This window comes from Eriocheir sinensis, chromosome 6 (assembly GCF_024679095.1).
Source record: "Eriocheir sinensis breed Jianghai 21 chromosome 6, ASM2467909v1, whole genome shotgun sequence".
NCBI classification, from domain to species: domain Eukaryota; kingdom Metazoa; phylum Arthropoda; class Malacostraca; order Decapoda; family Varunidae; genus Eriocheir; species Eriocheir sinensis.
In genome coordinates, this window is record NC_066514.1 from 20,796,358 (window position 1) to 20,818,886 (window position 22,529).

The 22,529-nt window shown below is 44.0% G+C and overlaps 1 protein-coding gene across 1 annotated transcript in view; it reads right to left on the reverse strand.

Annotated features, from left to right (window-relative positions):
- LOC126989926 (dnaJ homolog subfamily C member 3-like) overlaps positions 1-22,529 on the reverse strand; it is a 50,895-nt gene that overhangs the window by 7,061 nt on the left and 21,305 nt on the right. The window contains exons 6-8 of the mRNA XM_050848529.1: positions 21,634-21,784; positions 8,737-8,926; positions 4,958-5,126 (exon numbers count right to left, since the gene is read on the reverse strand). Coding sequence (XP_050704486.1) covers positions 4,958-5,126; positions 8,737-8,926; positions 21,634-21,784 — 510 coding nt within the window. The remainder of the gene's footprint in view (positions 1-4,957; positions 5,127-8,736; positions 8,927-21,633; positions 21,785-22,529) is intronic.

A 22,529-nucleotide genomic window follows, 5' to 3' on the forward strand; every position in this document is an offset into this window, starting at 1 on the left:
GGGTCTACTAGCATTGGTAAAAATTTTGTTGGTGTCGGTGGCAGAGTAGACTGCCTGGCAGCGCGTCTGTGACCCTGAGAGCCAGAATCATGCTCACGCTTGCCACACTTCCTCAGACCAGCTGAATCTGATGGCTGAATACAATCTGAATCACTGTCTCTTTCAGATTTGTCTACTGCGATCTTTCTCTTTACCAATAATTTCTTTTTACCCCCTCCCATGCCTCCCCCACGCTCACGACCGCAGGAGCAATATGAGACTGGTTAGCATCAGTAGATGACATACTTCTACTCTCCATGGCTGCTAAAGAGCAACTAATATGACGATGGTGACAACATGGTGCAAAAGAGGGATGATGTTGCCACACAAGGTTCATTGGAATATACTTTGGCATCGCGGGAAATATAAATATCCACCTTGGAACATGCGTCATCTTAAGATGTCTGGCGCAGGCTAACTATCTTGAGATGTCTGGCGCAGTTTACGGGTTAAGAGGAGAGTATTGAGACACCTCCCCTCCTGAAATTGACCTCTCTTTTGGCCACTTCTACTTTTTTCTTTCATAGGAGCAGTGGATAGCAGGCTTTACTCTCTACACTTTCTCTGTATTGCCCTTGACCTGCTTCCACTGCTGTAAAAAAAAAAAAAAGTTGTGTTGGGGGAGGGGGCATTCTTTTTTTTAACGCAGAGGAGACAGTGCAAGGGCGTTAAAACAACCAAAAAATACGATAAGGAAAAAAAAGCCCGCTACTTTCTGCTCCTAAAGTATTGTGAAGTATTAAGTACTAAGCATTGTGGAAGAGCTGTTGTTTTTGGCAGTCATATTTGTTGTGCCCAGCTGATCCATGGTCCAGTCTGGCTCAACCCCCTTCCCCCCCCTGAGGGAGTTGTGCACCTAACCAAGTGAACCAAATGCACCCACAGTTGCCAGTTTCTATTAATTTGTGATTTTTATTTATTAACCCGGTAGCAGCGACGGGCCAAATTTGTGGCTTTACTGTGTAGCAGCGATGGGCCAAATTTGTGGCTTTACTGTGTAGCAGCAACGGGCCAAATTTGTGGCTTTACTGTGTAGCAGCGATGGGCCAAATTTGTGGCTTTACTGTGTAGCAGCAACGGGCCAAATTTGTGGCTTTACTGTGTAGCAGCGACGGGCCAAATTTGTGCCTTTACTGTGTAGCAGTGACGGGCCAAATTTGTGCCATGATATAAACCCCCAAAAATAGATGATACATAATCTGATCACAAATGCTTTGCTATATATTATGAAATGGTTTGTGTAAGTGATGATTTTTTTTTCTCATTTTTCTCGCTTAGAGGGATCACTAACCCCTTCAACACGAGGACATGTATACTGCGTCCTTGCGTGCCCTGTACCATATCCGAGGATGCGCATACTGCATCCTGGCTCGCTTTAGCCAATATACGAGTTATTTTATCTATATTTATGCTTACATCTCAAAATTATCAATTAATTTATGTTCTCTATGTGCACCATTTAATTCTGCATGTTTTCATATATATTACATGATGATTATGTTGAGTTTATGGCTGAAAACTTGTTATATTCAATAGCGACATTTGAAATTTGGTAAACACAGCCATCCCGGATACGGCGCGGGGCGCTGTTTTGGCCCGACCATAGTGAGTTTCTTTATGTGCACCATTTAATTCTGCATGTTTTTTATATATAATACATTATGATTGTGTTGAGTTTGTGGCTGAAAACTTGTAATATTCAAAGGCAACATTTGAAATTTGGCGCGCGCGGCGATCTCAGATATGACGCAGGGAGCTGCTTTGGCCCGGCCGTAGTGAAGGGGTTAAGAAACATGATCCCCGCTGCTACCGGGTTAAAATATGATTATTATAAATACTAACGCTTTATATAATAGTTATCATCCATTATAAACAAAAGATTATTTCACATTCCTTTTCATGCTGAACCGTGATAACAGAAAATGTGCATAAAATATGTGTTTACCGTGGGACTACTGTACATATTTGTCTTGAGAGTGTGCATTAGCCCGTCCGCTGCGATTGGCACAGATTTGACTTTTACTGGTAGCCCGGTAACATACACTCCCATGTCTTTCTCTGCCTCTGTGGTGGATAGTGGAGTGTTAGCCATATGGTATTGGTGTGCTGGATATCCCTTCACTGGTAGCCTGGTAACATACACTCCCATGTCTTTCTCTGTCTCTGTGGTGGATAGTGGAGTGTTTGCTATGTGGTATTGGTGTGCTGGATATCCCTTCACTGGTAGCCTGGTAACATACACTCCCATGTCTTTCTCTGTCTCTGTGGTGGATAGTGGAGTGTTTCCCATGTGGTATTGGTGTGCTGGATATCCCTTCACTGGTAGCCTGGTAACATACACTCCCATGTCTTTCTCTGCCTCTGTGGTGGATAGTGGAGTGTTTCCCATGTGGTATTGGTGTGCTGGATATCCCTTCACTGGTAGCCTGGTAACATACACTCCCATGTCTTTCTCTGCCTCTGTGGTGGATAGTGGAGTGTTTCCCATGTGGTATTGGTGTGCTGGATATCCCTTCACTGGTAGCCTGGTAACATACACTCCAATGTCTTTCTCTGCCTCTGTGGTGGATAGTGGAGTGTTTCCCATGTGGTATTGGTGTGCTGGATATCCCTTCACTGGTAGCCTGGTAACATACACTCCCATGTCTTTCTCTGCCTCTGTGGTGGATAGTGGAGTGTTTCCCATGTGGTATTGGTGTGCTGGATATCCCTTCACTGGTAGCCTGGTAACATACACTCCCATGTCTTTCTCTGCCTCTGTGGTGGATAGTGGAGTGTTTCCCATGTGGTATTGGTGTGCTGGATATCCCTTCACTGGTAGCCTGGTAACAAACACCCATGTCTTTCTCTGCCTCTGTGGTGGATAGTGGAGTGTTTCCCATGTGGTATTGGTGTGCTGGATATCCCTTCACTGGTAGCCTGGTAACATACACTCCAATGTCTTTCTCTGCCTCTGTGGTGGATAGTGGAGTGTTTCCCATGTGGTATTGGTGTGCTGGATATCCCTTCACTGGTAGCCTGGTAACATACACTCCCATGTCTTTCTCTGCCTCTGTGGTGGATAGTGGAGTGTTTCCCATGTGGTATTGGTGTGCTGGATATCCCTTCACTGGTAGCCCGGTAACATACACTCCCATGTCTTTCTCTGCCTCTGTGGTGGATAGTGGAGTGTTAGCCATGTGGTATTGGTGTGCTGGATATCCCTTCACTGGTAGCCTGGTAACATACACTCCCATGTCTTTCTCTGCCTCTGTGGTGGATAGTGGAGTGTTAGCCATGTGGTATTGGTGTGCTGGATATCCCTTCACTGGTAGCCTGGTAACATGCACTCCCATGTCTTTCTCTGACTCTGTGGTGGGTAGTGGAGTGTTTCCCATATGGTATTGGTGTGCTGGATATCCCTTCACTGGTAGCCCTGCAAAATACACTCCCATGTCTTTCTCTGTCTCTGTGGTGGATAGTGGAGTGTTTCCCATGTGGTATTGGTGTGCTGGATATCCCTTCACTGGTAGCCCGGTAACATACACTCCCATGTCTTTCTCTGCCTCTGTGGTGGATAGTGGAGTGTTAGCCATGTGGTATTGGTGTGCTGGATATCCCTTCACTGGTAGCCTGGTAACATACACTCCCATGTCTTTCTCTGCCTCTGTGGTGGATAGTGGAGTGTTTCCCATGTGGTATTGGTGTGCTGGATATCCCTTCACTGGTTGCCTGGTAACATACACTCCCATGTCTTTCTCTGCCTCTGTGGTGGATAGTGCAGTGTTTCCCATGTGGTATTGGTGTGCTGGATATCCCTTAACTGGTAGCCTGGTAACATACACTCCCATGTCTTTCTCTGCCTCTGTGGTGGATAGTGGAGTGTTTCCCATGTGGTATTGGTGTGCTGGATATCCCTTCACTGGTAGCCTGGTAACATACACTCCCATGTCTTTCTCTGCCTCTGTGGTGGATAGTGGAGTGTTTCCCATGTGGTATTGGTGTGCTGGATATCCCTTCACTGGTAGCCTGGTAACATACACTCCCATGTCTTTCTCTGCCTCTGTGGTGGATAGTGGAGTGTTAGCCATGTGGTATTGGTGTGCTGGATATCCCTTCACTGGTAGCCTGGTAACATACACTCCCATGTCTTTCTCTGCCTCTGTGGTGGATAGTGGAGTGTTTCCCATGTGGTATTGGTGTGCTGGATATCCCTTCACTGGTAGCCTGGTAACATACACTCCCATGTCTTTCTCTGCCTCTGTGGTGGATAGTGGAGTGTTTCCCATGTGGTATTGGTGTGCTGGATATCCCTTCACTGGTAGCCTGGTAACATACACTCCCATGTCTTTCTCTGTCTCTGTGGTGGATAGTGGAGTGTTTCCCATGTGGTATTGGTGTGCTGGATATCCCTTCACTGGTAGCCTGGTAACATACACTCCCAGGTCTTTCTCTGTCTCTGTGGTGGATAGTGGAGTGTTTCCCATGTGGTATTGGTGTGCTGGATATCCCCTCCCAAGGTGCAGGACTTTACATTTTTCTTCATTGAATTGTAGCAGCCAGTTTTTTTTCCATTCCTGTAGCTTGGTGAGGTTTGACTGTAGGAAATCCACAGTCAAGGGGTTAATGGACTCATTTTACTTTTCAATTAAACATAGATGCAGCAACTATCATGTAAAGAAAGTTTTGTTTAGTCGGCGCAACATCTGTGGACATATGCCGGAGAGAGACAGGAGGGGAAGGAATTATAGGAGAAAGGAACAGATCCCAGGAGACGGGACACAACCCCCGATTGATACCTGGTACCCATTCACTGCTGGGTGGACAGGGGCGTAGGGTATCGAAAAAGCCGCCCAAATGTTTCCACTCCACCCGGGAATCGAACTCGGGCTCTCTCGGTTGTGAGCCGAGTGTCATGTATTATCCAGCCTCTTCTTACCTGTATGCTTTGGTGATTTCCTTCTTGTTGGCCGTCCTTCTGACTCCTAAAATCTTGTAGTAGTCACGTTTACCCGCTTGCTTCTTCAGCTTTTGTGCTCTTTCTAGACCTTCTTTTGCCCTCTGTAGACTTTCATCAATATCTAGAGCCTTCTGGAAGTACCTCACAGCTGTGAAAAAAATTATCATCAAAACTCCATTTCCCATTCTGTACAGAGAAGAGGAATCACCAAGGGCAGCTTTCACAGTCATTTTGTTTGTTTTCATCGTTACCAATGGCGGCGATCGACGTTATAGAATTTCTACTTAAAACTGGCCGATGGGGTAGTGGCGGCTGCGGGGTTAGCCTAGCCCCGCACCTTACCACACACTCTCAACACCTCTCGCATCCTCTGCAGCCGCCACTACCCCATCGGCCAGTTTCACGTGGAAAACTATAGCGTCGATCGCCGCCATTGGTAACAATCAAAACAAACAAAACGACTGTAAAAGCGTCCCACAGTGCTGATATAATGTGAGTATCATCATCATTATCACCATATTAAAATGATTTATATACTAATTATGGTAATACAAATACCACTAAGTGTGTGGCTATCAATTGTAAGAAAAGATTTTAAATCCTCTAAAATCATACAGTATATATAATAAGGTCAACTGGTATTCTCTTCCCATGCCAATACTCCAATCATAACACATTAACCCGGTAGCAGCGGGGATCATGTTTCTTAATGGTCCCTCCAAGCGAGAAAAATGAGAAAAAATCACCCCTCACACAAACCATTTCATAATGTATATCAAAGCATTTGTGATCAGATTATGTATTATCTATTTTTGGGGATTTATATCATGGCACAAATTTGGCCCGTCGCTACTACACGGTAAAGCCACAAATTTGGCCCGTCACTGCTACACGGTAAAGCCACAAATTTGGACCGTCGCTGCTACACGGTAAAGCCACAAATTTGGCCCGTCGCTGCTACACGGTAAAGCCACAAATTTGGCCCGTCGCTACTACACGGTAACGCCACAAATTTGGCCCGTCACTGCTACACGGTAAAGCCACAAATTTGGCCCGTCGCTGCTACCGGGTTAATGGACAATATTTTCAACCAAATAAAATCTGATCAGGTTTTATGTCACCAATCAGACTTCCTCTTCTGCTTGCTAGCTTACTCCCAAATAATTACACTAGTTTTCCTACAATCATCATCATCAGCATCATTTCGTTTAACATCCATTTTCACTCTCCCTCAGCGGCTGGACGCTTTATGTCTCTCCTCCATTCTACTCTGTCTTCTGCCTGATGCTCATCCAATCCCATCAATGCCAAGTCTTCCTGTACACACCTTCTCCACGTTTTCCTAGTTCTACCAAATGGTTTCCTTCCTTCTACTTCCAATCTCTCCAAAACTTCCAGCACTGTATCCGCTCCTGCTCTCTTTACATGTCCAAACCATCGGAGTCTTTCCCTTCTGAGCACTGTTTCCAGGTCCTCTACTCCACATCTGTTAGCTACATCAGCACTGGACACCCTATCTTGCCACCTGATCCCCGCCATACACCTCACCATTCTGCGATCACTTGCTCTCGATACCTCCATCAATTTTCTAGTTAGCGCCCATGTTTCTGCTCCATACAACATCACTGATCTAATGCACGCTTGGTACACCCCTGCTCTGCTCTTTAGAGGTACGCTACAATTCACGAGTAGACCGGCCACCTCCCTCCACTTTAACCACGCTGCTGCCACTCTCGCTCCCACTGTCCTCTCCACTCCTGCCTCACAGTCCAGAACATCTCCCAAATAACAGAAATGTTCTACCTCATCCAGCTTTCCTCCTCTAGTTCATCCCTCTCAGTTTCTTGTCCTTGCTGTCTCCCTACACAAGCTGGGCATGTAAAATTCTGCACTCCTCTTACATTTCTGAGGCCTGAGCATCTATGGTGGCACCACTGCCTGCAACATGTACACAAGACAGAATTTACACCTACTCCCTCCCCACACCATCCACATTAATATTTTCCTGATTTAATCTTTTCTCTTGCTTCTTTTCCAGTCACCATGTACTTTGTTTTTTCCATATGAATTTTTAAACCTCTCCTCCATTCCTTCCTTCCATTTATTAAACTTTTCCTTCACTTCTTCTGCTGCCTCTGCATTTATTACCAAGTCATCTGCATGCAACAGCTCCCATGGTGCCTCTCCTCTTGCTTCCTTTGTTGCCTCCTCCATTACTGGTATAAACAAGAGTGGGCTAAGGGCAGATCCCTGTTGAACCCCCACTCCAATTTCAAACACATCTGATGTTCCCACCACTGTTTTCATTCTCGATTTTGTACCTTCACCCGGTAGCAGTGACGGGCTAATTTTGTGGCTTTACCGTGTAGGCGGTGGCCGAAGTGATAGCGTACTGGACCCACATTCGCCGCGTGATGGACGACGCGGGTTCGAATCCTCACGCTACCACTCGGATTTTTCAGTCACCGCCGAGTGGCTTAAAACTACCCACATGCTGTCCTGAAGACCACCCATCAACCCGGATTCTAGAGGAAGCCATCCAAGTGAATCAAGAACGAGTTCCGGGGGGCAGCATGAGCCAATGCAAGATGGCGCCACTATAAACACTCGCCTGTGCCAGAACGGGCTGGGCCGACCATCAGGCCCCACCTGGAAGAAGCCTTGGGCCGACCATCAGGCCCCACCGGGAAGATGCCTACCGGCGCAATAGGCAACAACGTAAAAAAAATAAATAAATAAATAAAAAAAAAATATAAAAAAAAGCAGCGATGGGCCAAATTTGTGCCATGATATAATCCTCCCAAAATAGTTGATACATAATCTGATCACAAATGCTTTGATATATATTATGAAATGCTTTGTGTGAGGGGTGATTTTTTCTCATTTTTCTCGCTTGGAAGGACCATTAAGAAACATGATCCCGCTGCTACCGGGTTAATATGGTCCAATCACCATATCAAGCAATCTTTCTGGTACTCTTTGCCTTCTCAATGCCCATCTTATAATTTCCCTTGGTACTCTGTCAAATGCCTTCTCTAGATCTACAAAAACATGATACAATCTCCTCCTTTTCTCCATAAACCTTTCCTGAAGCCCTTATATATTGCTTCAGTTGTTTATTTAGAATATTCACCTTTCCTTATCTCCCCCAAGAGGGCTTGTCCATTTTAAAATACCCTTCCTCATGCATTTGGACGGAATGTTAGTATCTGTCATCTCACCATTTACCTATGCTTTCTTTATAATACACCAGGTTTTCATTATATGCAAGGGTTAGGTTCTGCAAAGAGCTTGCATAATGTGAATTCGCATATATCGAACCTATCATCCCATTAATTATAGGGAGTTATGTTCCACTACCCGTTTTCGAACACTATTTATTCCGGCACCGTTTCACAATAATAAAGCACTAAAGCAACAATAAAGCACATTAGTACAGATGTGAGCTGATAATTACCTACCTGTGGATTAACTTTAGGATCAGAGGAAGGAAAAGGTTAATTATAGGCGAGGAAAGTGCGGGAAAACATTTGAACTCGCAGCCCTCTAGTGCGAGTTGGCCACCATACCTCACCAACCAGTCACACCAGCAATGCTACTCACATTATAGCGAATTTTTCTTGCATAAAACGAATACTTGGCACATTTAAGTTAGTCACATATAAGCGAATTCGCATATTTCAAACTCGCATATATCGAATACCCGGTGTATCATCTTTCAGTATTTACCTCCCAAGGCCTGTCCACTACTAACTCACCTTCATCAAACATTTCATTGGCAATGTTAGCATCTGCCATTTCACAGTACAGCCTTGGCTCCTCCTTAATGTTGAGCGCCTTCTGGCAGAAAGTCACCGCCTCAGTGGGTGATACATGGGTGTTGCACTGACATAGTTTATCAAAGGCCAAGAAATGTACTTCCTGCTCCTCTGGCTCTTCCCTCACAATCTGGGAGGAAAATCAGTAACATTAATATACAGTTCAATTGGGTTAATATTCCAGTAGAAGGAATAGAGAAAAATGCTGGATAGGAAGCGAGCATCATGGATTAGGGAAAAGGGAAAGAGATAAATAATACCTTAACCCAGTAGCAGCGGGGATCATGTTTCTTAATGGTCCCTCTAAGCAAGAAAAATGAGAAAAAATCATCACTCACACAAACCATATCATAATATATATCAAAGCATTTGTGATCAATTTATGCATCATCTATTTTGGGGGATGTATATCATGGCACAAATTTGGCCCGTCACTGCTACACGGTAAAGCCACAAATTTGGCCCGTCGCTGCTACACGGTAAAGCCACAAATTTGGCCCGTCACTGCTACACGGTAAAGCCACAAATTTGGCCCGTCGCTGCTACACGGTAAAGCCACACATTTGGCCCGTCGCTGCTACACGGTAAAGCCACAAATTTGGCCCGTCGCTGCTACACGGTAAAGCCACACATTTGGCCCGTCGCTGCTACACGGTAAAGCCACAAATTTGGCCCGTCGCTGCTACACAGTAAAGCCACAAATTTGGCCCGTCGCTGCTACACGGTAAAGCCACAAATTTGGCCTGTCGCTGCTACATGGTAAAGCCACAAATTTGGCCCGTCGCTGCTACACAGTAAAGCCACAAATTTGGCCTGTCGCTGCTACACGGTAAAGCCACAAATTTGGCCCGTCACTGCTACACGGTAAAGCCACAAATTTGGCCCGTCACTGCTACACGGTAAAGCCACAAATTTGGCCCGTCACTGCTACACGGTAAAGCCACAAATTTGGCCTGTCGCTGCTACACGGTAAAGCCACAAATTTGGCCCATCACTGCTACACGGTTAATGATTACACTGGGTTAAAAAAAAAAGTAAGTTGTCTAAGTTTTTTCAACTGATTCAGGACAAATTTGCACCGCTGAATCCGAAAATCACACCCGTTTCTCTCGATCAGGTAAGTTTTTTTGTGCTAAGTTAATTTTTTTAAATTTTATAACTAAATCGATTACATTTTTGTGATATTTTCTGTTGATTTTTGTTAATATTTTTCATCCAAAATAGGTTTTTAAGATATAAAAATTGTTTTCAAACACAATTCATTAATTAAATGTTACAAAATTTGATAAGTGTACATTGAATAGTAGACATTGATAAAGGCACATACAGTAGAATCTCAAATCTTGAAAGTTGGAAAGTTTGGTTTAGTCGGCACAACATCTGTGGTCATATGCCGCAGAGACAGAAGGGGATGGAATTATAGGAGAAGGGAACAGACCCCAGGAGACAGGACACAACCCCCGATTAATACCTGGTACCCATTCATTACTGGGTGGACAGGGGCATAGGATATCGGAAAAGCTGCCCAAATTTTTCCACTCCGCCCGGGAATCGAACCCGGGCTCTCTCAGTTGTGAGCCGAGTGTGCTAACCACTGCACCACGAAGCCCCCCATCGACTCTTGGCCTTCATTATGTCTCCCAAGCATAAGGCAGACTCTTCTGATGGCAGTGCTTCAAAAAAGAGGAAAGAAATCACAATGGAAGTGAAATTAGACATTGTGAAATGACTGGAAAAGGAAGAAACGGCGATGAACATTGGTTGTGTGCTGAACTTTTTTTGTTATTGTTTTTCATTTTATTATTTCATATTTATAGCCTAGAAGTGTTGGAAAGTTGGAAAGTTTGGTTTAGTCGGCGCAACATCTGTGGTCATATGCCGGAGAGAGACAGAAGGGGAAGGAATTATAGGAGAAGGGAACAGATCCCAGGAGACGGGACACAACCCCCGATTAATACCTGGTACCCATTCACTGCTGGGTGGACAGGGGCGTAGGGTATTGGAAAAGCCGCCCAAATTTTTCCACTCCGCCCAAAGTGTTTTTCATACAAATAGTTCCTGTCTAATTATGACTTTACTATTGCGTTAGTACACTTGAGTGATGTAGGTGTTTATGGCACTTTGATTTGAGGGTTGGTGCCAACGTTGCTAAATTGTGGTACACTGAACATTACATTCATCATTTTTAGGCTCCAAGACTGTTGTAAACACACACATAACAACAGGAAATTAAAGTTAGCGTTAAAACTGTTAAATATTGATGGGTTTCTTTTTCTTTTTTTTCTTTTCTTTTTTTTTCTTTTTTTTACGTGAACGGCGATAGTGCAAGTAGGCTCTCTTGAGGGGCCTGGATGGTAGTCAGCCCCAGCCCGTCATGGTGCAGGCAAGTGTTTATAGTGGCGCCATCTTCTCTTAGCTCATGCTGCCCCCCGGAACTCCTTCTTGATTAACTTGGACGGTTTCCTCAGGAGTCCGGGTTGATGGGTGGTCTTCAGGACAGCATGTGGGTAGTTTTAAGCCACTCGGCGGTAACTGAAAAATCCTAGGTGGTAGCGTGGGGATTCGAACCCGTGTCGTCCATCACGCGGTGAATGTGGGCCCAGCACGCTACCACTCAGCCACCACTCCAAGACTGTCGTAACCACACAAATAACGATATGGTAGGAAGTCGGGAAATATATGCGGCTGAGTACGACAATCTGATTGTGCATCATCTATTTTGGGGGGTTTATATCATGGCACAAATGTGGCCCATCGCTGCTACACAGTAAAGCCACAAATTTGGCCCATCGCTGCTACCAGGTTAAGACCATTTATATAAGTCATGAATGCATCCTCTCGAATGCATTTTTTATGTGAGGTAAGCTAAGCAGTCTCTCTCTCTCTCTCTCTCTCTCTCTCTCTCTCTCTCTCTCTCTCTCTCTCTCTCTCTCTCTCTCTCTCTCTCTCATTTAAACATAGATACATATATACTATTTACAGACCCAAAGGTGCACTGCCATGTGCTGCCTATTCAAAGGGCAGAATAAAATCTATATAAAAAATAACTACATAAACTATAAAAATATATATACACAAAAAAAAAAAAAAAAAAAAAAAAAAAAAAACAGAATACATGTGTGTACGCACTCCACTCGTGTCACTGTGTACACACGTGTTCTGTATTGTATGTTTTTTTTTCTCTCTCTCTCTCTCTCTCTCTCTCTCTCTCTCTCTCTCTCTCTCTCTCCATGTGTCATATATACATGCAGGTGTGTTGAGTCAGAATCAGAGTTATCTGGTATTTTTGGCAAGAGTCAGAGTGGGTAAAAATGTCTCTGCCTCGGGCTCCTCTACATGATCAATTGTTTTGTAAAGTACAGGGGGGTCGTCTAATATGCGAGAATATGGGCGGTTCAAAGCCTCGCATATCGCAAATTCGCATATTAGGAACCTTAAAAAGCATGTAAATAATGGTATATGGGCGGTCAGCCACATTTTTTTAACTTAGTTTCCAATGTAATAAACTGCTTTTTCGAGTTCTTTGGAGGCGCCATAATAACAACAACAGCAACAACAATAGCCCACAGGCTAGCTTGCACACAGCACAGACACAGCTTGTGAGAGCAATGGCTGCTTTAGACGTACTGATGAAGAGAACACGTGGAGCCGTCTCACAGAGTAGAGTTGCCAGATTGCGCCATTGTTTATTTCCCTTCCTTCGGGAAGTGAGTAACAGCAAGTTCATTATTTGGTAGGAAATGGATGTTAGCGAAGTCGGGAACATGAAATGAATGAAAAAAAAACTTTTCTCTTACTACCGAGTCAAGTCACCGCTCCCACGTGCTCCACCCCCCAAGGGGGGGAGGGAGGGAGGAAGGAGGTCACATATGAGGTGGTTCGCATATCCCAAGTTCGCATATCAGGCGACCCCCCTGTACAGTGCTGGATTAACATAGTAGCAGATGTAGCAGCTGCTACGGGCCCCGCGCTTCACAAGGGCCCCGCGCTTGGTTGAGCAAAAAAAAATAAATAAATAAATAAATAAATAAATAAATAAATAAATAAATAAATTGTAACAATTGGGGACTTGTTATGTGGAAGAAAATATTTCTTTGTGTGTGTGCTGTCGCGGGCTGTCGTGAGGCCCGTGAGGGGGACTAGGGACCCCGGTCCTTCATCCCTTCGCACCCTTCATGTATGTATTGTAGGTTGTTTACGGGAGTTGAATAGTGGTGGGGATTGTGTGTAGTTGATGATGAGAGAGTGGGTGATGAGGAGGGTGTGTTTGTTGAGTAGCTAGTGAGGTGAGTCCTTATGACGAAGTTGTAAAGGCGACAGCGTTGGAGGAGGATAGGGAGTGTAAGTGGGATGCTGCGTATGATAATTTGTGAACTGTTTAGTGGCTGTGTAGTGTTGTTGGGGGATTTGAAGTGCGTAAGAGTGTTGAGGGTTGTGTAGAAGTGTTTGGCTGTGTGTGATGATAGAACCTAATTAGTAGCGAGTGTATTGAGAGAGCAAGAAGGAAAGTGAAGTAATGTCACGATGTGGCTACCCGCGAGGGAGCAGCGAGCTAGGCAGAGGCCTGGCAGGCAGAGACGCGCTTACCACCACTCTAGATAGACGTGTATGGCTTGTGCTCTCTGCTTTACTGTTGTGGGGAATCTTAACGTAAATGTTGTGGGGCTTTCTTGCCTTTGTGTGCTTTTTCCCTCAGTAAACAGTGACACAAGCTGGCTGAGGCCTCATACACAGTAGTATTTGGGGGAGTTTTGGCCCTTGTTGATGGTGGTGTCTCTCCTCCCCTGTGTTGATGGGAGTATAAGTCAACCGTGGGTGGCGGTTAATAGTTTGGAGTGAGAGCTGCTAAGGGCGTGTTGACGCCAGCAGTTGCCCTTAGGGGTACTGGGAGTGATAGAGATCCTCCCTTATTTGAGTGCTTGTTGTTTGCACTGTATAGGCTTTTTGTGAGGCCTTAAGGGGGCTGCTTGACCTCCCTTTGTTCTTGGGCACCATGAGGGTGCTGACTGTCTGTCTGTCTGTGTGTGAGTGAGATTGGTGTGTTTTATTTTTATTTTGAGAGGGCCTGTAGTGGCTGAGTCTTGCCCTACACCAGTTAAAGCCAGTGTTTATTTTCTTTTGTGTGTGTACATAGTCTGTGAGGAGTGTTTGGAGTCCGAGGGAGGAGTAGAAGGAGGAGTGTGTTGCTGTTATTTTCTCTCCTGATGGTCCTGTGTTTTTTTTTGGTGTTGGTGGAGTGGACCTGGGGGTATGACCTGTGGGTGTTGAGAGAGTGTCCCGCCGTTGTTTTCCTTGAAGGAGCAAGACAGGCCCTGGGGACTACTCTGTTTATTTTTTGGTGGTGTTTTGAGCTGTGTGAAGCTCTGTGGGGGTGACCAGTGTGTCCTCCCCTTTTTGTGCTTGTTTAAGCACTGTTTAGGACTGACTTCACAATGACTTCACGAGCCAGAGATATGGGAAGGAAATATCTTCCGGAGCAGAGAAAGCCAGAAGAAAGAGAGAGGCATCAGAAGAGCAACAGAAATTACTGCAAAAATGCCTAAACTCACAACGTTTTTTCTACTACGTCACCATCTGCTGTTGGTTCAACTACTTATGATGATGATACTATGCTGGAACTTCAGCAGCCTTGCTCAAGCTCAAGTACTACAGAGCAAGAACAACAGGAACCAACCAAGGCAATAGAAACTCAACAGCCTTGCTACTCACCAACACCTATCATTCCAGATCTGGCAGCTCAATCCAATGATTTGGGGAGTGGCCTTTAATTCTTACATATGAACAAAAAGGAAATGGGCAGCAAGAGGCAGCTCAGAATGTCAACACATGAACAGTGACTTTACCAAATCAAAGAGATTCTATGGGGCTGAAGGTTGCAATAGATATTGTAAAAGCAATATTTTACTCATGTACATAAAACCACAAATGAAAAGCGGCTTAGGGAGTGGTTATGCTACAGCGAGACCAAAGGCAATTTGTACTGTTTTATCTGCAAACTAGAAGCCTCATCAAACACTGAATTGCACGTATTTTGTGAAGGTTTCAATGACTGGAAAATGCACAGTTGCTCATTGAGAGACACGAAGTTAAGTTCGAGGCACAAAGCTGCGGTCCTGTACCTGATCAATCTCCGAAAAGATGGAGAAAAATTGATGCTGCCCTGACGAAACAACTTGAGGACGAGAAGAAATACTGGGGTTCCCTACTGAGAGGCTCATAAATGTCATAAAGTTCTTGTGTGACAGAGGGTTGGCCGTCAGAGGAACAGATGAAACAGTAGGGTCTCCTAGCAACGGAAACTATTTGGGACTGTTGGAGCTTCTTGCAACTGTAGATCCATTCTTGTGCCAACACATCAAGATGCATGCGAACCGTGGAAAAGGGCACACTTCCTACTTATCAAAGACCATTTGCGAAGAGGTAGTCGAGATATTGGGAAAAGCAGCTGAAGATACAATCGTCAGTGAACTGAAAGAAGCTAAATACTTTTCCATAACAATAGATTCAACCCGGACATTACTCACACGGACCAGCTTTGTTTCACAGTAAGATATGTCAAGCCAACAGGGCCTGTGGAAAGGTTTCTGGCATTTCTGCCAATGGAAGGCCATACTGCTCAGCAGATTTTCGACAGCCTCGTACAGTACACCAGTGAGAAGGGTATCAATCTTGCCGATTGTCGTGGACAGAGTTACGACAACGCGTCCAACATGAGCGGGAAATATAATGGAGTACAGGCACTTGTCAAAGAAAAATTTGGTGCTGCTGCAGAATATGTTCCATGCTATGCTCATTCGTTGAATTTAGTTGGTGTATGCGCTGCACAAGCGTGTCCAGAAGTAGTTCAGTTCTTTGACTTTGTTGAAAATATCTATGTATTCTTTGCTGCTTCAACACACCGGTGGTCCATTCTGGAGCGTGCAGGTGGTGGAGTGCTAAAGAGGCTCTCTGCAACACGGTGGTCCGCAAGAGCTGATGCCATTAAGGTTATTAAAGAGTGTTTTCCTTTATAAAGGAGGCACTGGAGAAACTTATGAATGACCAAGAGCAAAAGGCAGAATGTCGACAGCAGGCAAATGGACTCCTCGAGAAAATGGAGTTGTTGGAAACTGGAATCTTAGTGGTTGTTTGGAATAGCTTACTGGAGCGCCCAGGCAACTCAAGCCTCTTCAAGCAAAGCAGCAAGATCTCAACATTGCTTCAGCATTGTGTGCCTCTTTGGCAGGATCTCTACAGAATTTCAGAGAACAATTGATACGTTTGAGTCAGAGGCGCAGAACCTGACTCAAGTGCAGGATTACCGACCAACAAGAACAAGAAGAATTGCTCAAATCGAAGGCGCGATGAGGATGTAGGCAGTGGCCGTTCAGTTCCAGATGCAATAGATAATCAATCACCTAAAGACCGATTCCGGTGGAAGTTTTTCTTGCAGTAATGGACAGCCTACTATCTGCGCTGGAGCAACGTCAAGGCATACACTCAATTGAACACACGGTTTAGTTTTTTGCGAAATCTGCATGACCTAACACCTGCGCAGATCCAAGAAAGTGCTGACAGACTTTTAGAAGCATATCCCCATGATTTGGAAGACGGATTGAAAGATGAACTACCTCAGTTTTCAGAATTTGTAAAGCACATTGGTGTTGATTGCTCCTCTCCAGAACTCAACTATTTCACTTTGATTAAAGAAAACAATATTGATACCACGTTTCCTAACATTGACAATTTGTTACGCATTTATCTATGTATGATGGTAACTAATTGTACTGGAGAGAGATCATTTTCAAAAATGAAGTTGATTAAAAACTACCTACGAAACACGATGGGGCAAGAGCGGCTACACTATTTAACTCTTCTGAATGTTGAAAATGACGTTCTGAAGTCACTGAACTCCTCTGAAATAATTGCCAAATTTGCAGAGATCAAAATGCGTCGAAAAGACCTTTGAATGTCATTGTTTGAAGTTTTTATTTTATATTTCTCCTTGCAAATAAAACATTACATTAGACTTTTGTTGTTTTTGTTTTTGTTGTTGTAGAATGTAGATCAAATCTATAAAATATTCAATTACTTCCCGGTCATTATCTGTACATCAAATCAATCTGCTACAGGCCCCGCACTTGGTAAATCCGGCACTGCCCCTGTACCTGGGTGCTCTTCTAGGGACAGTGCCGCCCATTTGTGGGAAGTACAGGTAACTCTCGATGTACGCGAGTTTGGTTTACAGGTTTTTTAAATAACGCAGGGTCCAAAATCCAAATAAATGTTTAATTTACACGTTTTTTTCCACTTATTCGCAATATTTTATGGAGTGGCCACCAGATGTCTCACGCAACTGGACTCACACGGCGTCGCGGCCACACAGCTGAGCTCAGTTCTTCCTGCATGCCACTTGAACAACAATACAGTACCCACGCTGCCACGCTACTCAACAACAACACCACCCTCGCTGCTGTGCTACAATGAGGGGAAGGGCAGCCAGAGGAGGAACCACGAGAGGGAGAGGAGTCAGAGTGATACAGTAGGCAATAAAGGTACAAACCTACCTCTTGTTTGATTTACATTGTTTTTGATTTACACGACCTCTTCAAGGACACAATACTCGCGTAAATCAAGAGTTACCTGTATCCACATATTTATGGGTGAAATAAATTTTTGTGGGAGCTCTTGTGGGAGGACACTTGAAGCAAGCAATTTATGGGGCCTTTCTATGGGAATAGATTTAACGTGGATTTTTTGTGGAAATGTAATATTTAGTGATGTTAGGCACAAATATATCTATAGTTCAATGATATAAATCAATGGACGATATCATAGCAGAAGAACCCATCAACATGTGATACATCCTGTACCCAACAAATTTGATTCCTGTATTTTTTTTTTTTTTTTTACATCAAAGGAGACAGCTCAAGGGCACAAAAAAAGTAAACAATAATAATGAAAAAGCCCGCTATTCGCTGCTCCCAAAAAGAATCCAAAGATGTGGCCGAAAGAGAGGTCAATTTCAGGAGGAGGAGGTGTCCTGATACCCTCCTCTTGAAAGAGTTCAAGTCGTAGGCAGGAGGAAATACAGATGAAGGAAGATTGTTCCAGAGTTTACCAGCATGAGAGATGAAAGAGTGAAGATGCTGGTTAACTCTTGCATAAGGGGTTTGGACAGTATAGGGATGAGCATGAGTAGAAAGTCATGTGCAGCGGGGCTGCGGGAGGGGGGAGGCATGCAGTTAGCAAGTTCAGAAGAGCAGTCAGCATGAAAATATCGATACAAGATAGAAAGAGATGCAACATCGCGACGGAATTTAAGAGGTAGAAGACTATCAGTAGGAGGAGGAGAGCTGATGAGACGAAGAGCCTTAGACTCGTATGCTTTTCCACTCCCGCTTCAGTACTGAGCTAGGCTGCTCTGTGCTCAGTTACACAGGGCTGCCAGGCCTGTCCTTTTTGAGACCTGGATGTCTTATTTATTCTCAACAAATCAGTTCAGGCTGAATCTCTCCTTGTCTATCCTTTTTGCAAAAGTTATTTACACTGCACACTATTCTCCATTCTAATTCATTCATATTTTTTAAAGGACAGGTGAGTTAGGTTGGCCGTGTGAATGACTGTCTGCTGACTTGCCTCGTACAAGTATTGGAAAGGAAGAAGACGGTCTGTACGCCATCATTGGCCAGTCGGATTCTTGGTTATAGTGTTGGTGATGTTGGTTGGGCAAGGTTGGTCACTTTGAGGCTACTTTGTTTTCTGAAATATCAAGCAAGGAATGCTTTGTTGATTGAATCAGCATTATTACTGCAGAATGCATGGCACTATCAAGCAAAAATCTGGTATATGGTCCAGGATTGTTCATAATGGAAAAGTTTGATGCAGCAGAACACTACTGGTATTCATATGTGGGAGGTGATGTTGTATTCTGTGTATGGTGCAACACAGCAGGGTGGCGTAGTGTTGCTGAGTGTACCTACTGTAGTGCAGTGTGGCTTGGTGTGGCTGGATGTGATGTGTAGTTTGGTGTGGCTGGGTGTGATGTGGGGTGTGGTGTGGCTGGGTGTGATGTGTGGTGTGGTGTGGCTGGGTGTGATGTGTGGTGTGGTGTGGCTGGGTGTGATGTCAGGTGTGGTGTGGCTGGGTGTGATGTCAGGTGTGGTGGCAGGATGTGACGTGGGGTGTGGTCAGAGGCCTTCAACATCTTATATCTATACACTTCTTATAGGCCTAGGTTAGGCCTAAAGATGCTATCACACGGGCAACTTTACTGGCATATAGCCACCAATACAGGCATTTTGATGGCAGCATTGGTGGCTAGACACGTCACGAGACGCCAATTATCGTCATCTTGAAGCCAGTACTGGCGTCTTTGTTTACACTTTCAGGTGTTGTGTGGGGCGGCGTTGTCTGGCCATGGAGCAAATTATTTGGTCCAAGGACGCTCTTGCCACCCTCTGTGAGCTCTATCGGGAAAACAAGTGTCTGTGGGACACCAGGGATGAAAACTATTTGAAGAGAAATATGTAGCGAGAAGTTTTCAAGAAATTAGCAGAAGCTCTGAAGGAGTATCTCAACATGGGACCTGTAATGCCTGGTAAACCCTTTTTTTTTATATATATGTACTCGATATATGTTTAGCATCCAGGTTGTTTTGATCTGTGCTGAGGCCGAAAACATCTGTTGCGCGTGTGATAGGAAGAGCGCTCCTTGCCACCGGTACCGGCGGCTGGATGTCAATAAAAGACACCAGAAAACCTCCGTGTGACAGCACCTTAAGGGTAACGCATCCTTTGGCATCCAAGATGCATGCTATTTTTTTTGCTAGTCTTACTTTGAGAAAAAAAGTGCATCTTCGATGTCAGTAAAAATACAGTATGAACCTTAATCTATTACCAAGCAACAGACTGTTTCTGGGAACACTAGTTGATTTCCCATTTAGTCCTTTAAATCGAGGACTGACCGTATGCTGTAAAATATATCTTAATGTAAAATATATCTTAAAAAGTTTCCCTTTATGAAGTTTCAAAGTTACAAAAAATGCCAGTTAGTCAGGGTGGAGCTACCCATGTCATAATTTTCCCATCAGAATATGTATTCCCAGTACACAAGTTTTTTAGTACCCAAACACTTATGCTGCCTCATGTATTTGGGATGTCCACTGTACTTATATTAAAAACGTATAAGAATGCACAGCATCAGGTTATAATTGGCCATATTCAGGCTCAGGAAGGAAACAGCCAAGAAATGGTTCATGAACAGAGTGGTGGACGAGTGGAACATACTGACTAGACATATAGGTGAGCCAAACACAACTGAAAGCTTCAAATGGAAGTTAGATATATCTACTGATGGGAAAGAAAACTGGTGGTTAACTTGCTCTCAGGAGCTGCCATATGTATACCATCTGGCATCTTAACCCGGTAGCAGCGACGGGCCAAATTTGTGGCTTTACCATGTAGCAGTGATGGGCCAAATTTGTGGCTTTACCATGTAGCAGTGATGGGCCAAATTTGTGGCTTTACCATGTAGCAGCAACGGGCCAAATTTGTGGCTTTACCATGTAGCAGCAGCGGGCCAAATTTGTGGCTTTACCATGTAGCAGCAGCGGGCCAAATTTGTGGCTTTACCATGTAGCAGCGATGGGCCAAATTTGTGGCTTTACCATGTAGCAGCGATGGGCCAAATTTGTGGCTTTACCATGTAGCAGTGATGGGCCAAATTTGTGGCTTTACCATGTAGCAGCGATGGGCCAAATTTGTGGCTTTACCATGTAGCAGCGACGGGCCAAATTTGTGGCTTTACCGTGTAGCAGCGACGGGCCAAATTTGTGACTTTACCGTGTAGCAGCGACGGGCCAAATTTGTGGCTTTACCGTGTAGCAGCGGCGGGCCAAATTTGTGCCATCATATAAACTCCCCAAAATAGATGATACATAATCTGTTCACAAATGCTTTGATATATATTATGAAATGGTTTGTGTGAGGGGTGATTTTTTCTCATTTTTCTCGCTTGGAGGGACCATTAAGAAACATGATCCCCGCTGCTACTGGGTCAATAATCTCGTATCCTTGAGTAAAGTATATTGTAATAAACTGTACATTTCACTAGCTATTATTCTTCTACCCGAAACTTTCTTTTCCGATAACAAAACCCATCATCTAGAGGTTGAAAAGAAAGTCTAAGGTTCCCCTTCAAAACCCATCATCTAAGGGTTGAAAAGAAAGTCTAAGGTTCCCCTTCAAAACCCATTATCTAAAGGTTGAAAAGAAAGTCTAAGATTCCCCTTCAAAACCCATTATCTAGAGGTTGAAAAGAAAGTCTAAGGTTCCCCTTCAAAACCCATTATCTAAAGGTTGAAAAGAAAGTCTAAGGTTCCCCTTCAAAACCCATCATCTAAAGGTTGAAAAGAAAGTCTAAGGTTCCCCTTCAAAACCCATTATCTAAGGGTTCAAAAGAAAGTCTAAGATTCCCCTTCAAAACCCATCATCTAAGGGTTGAAAAGAAAGTCTAAGGTTCCCCTTCAAAACCCATCATCTAAGGGTTGAAAAGAAAGTCTAAGATTCCCCTTCAAAACCCATCATCTAAGGGTTGAAAAGAAAGTCTAAGGTTCCCCTTCAAAACCCATCATCTAAAGGTTGAAAAGAAAGTCTAAGGTTCCCCTTCAAAACCCATCATCTAAGGGTTGAAAAGAAAGTCTAAGATTCCCCTTCAAAACCCATCATCTAAGGGTTGAAAAGAAAGTCTAAGGTTCCCCTTCAAAACCCATCATCTAAGGGTTGAAAAGAAAGTCTAAGGTTCCCCTTCAAAACCCATCTAAGGGTTGAAAAGAAAGTCTAAGGTTCCCCTTCTTACCTTCTTGGCTGATGCAATACATTCTTCATATTCCTTGTTATTCATGTGTTCCTGAGCATCACCGTTGAACTTATTCACCTTTTTAACCTTCTTGTATAACTGGAAGCATTCCTTGTGGTCAGGGTCCAGTTTAAGACACTCCCGAATCTCACTGCAATGTAGTGTGAGAATTATAAGTATTCTGCAATGAGGCTTGCTATATAAACTAAGAATGTAAACATCAATACAAGCCTACATTATATTAAAAACAGGAGGAAATTAGTAAAAAAAGGTAGTTGGTAGTATTTGCTATTAACCCGGTAGCAGCGACGGGCCAAATTTGTGGCTTTACCGTGCAGCAGCGGGGTTCCGGACACAAGTTCGTATAGAAAAACTTCGTATGGCAATAATTCGTTGGAAAAGTTCGTTTGCCTAAAGTACGTAGGGTATAAAGTTCGTCATGTCATAAGTTCGTAATGGAAAGAAAATCGTAAAGTTAAATGTTCGTTAGAAAAATGTTCGTACACGTAAAAGTTCGTATGGAAAAAGTTTGTATGCAAATGTTCGTTCGCAAGTGTTCATACGCAAATATTCGTCAGAGATAAAGTTCGTATGGTATAGAAAAAAAAACTTTGTATGGCAATAATTCGTAGGATAAAGTTCGTTTGATTCTAGGACCAAATTACGTATGGAAATAGTTCATATATAGCTAGAGAGAGAGAGAGAGAGAGAGAGAGAGAGAGAGAGAGAGAGAGAGGTGTGTGTGTGTGTGTGCATTTTTTAACCTAACTGGGCGACCAAAAGGTGTCCCAGTGGTGAAAAAGCAGTCGTCCAGTAAAAAACTTAAGGTACTGGGCGACAAGATCTTTATTCTTGAAATAATACCTGGAGGCAGTGGCTCATCATGCCCGTGTGCT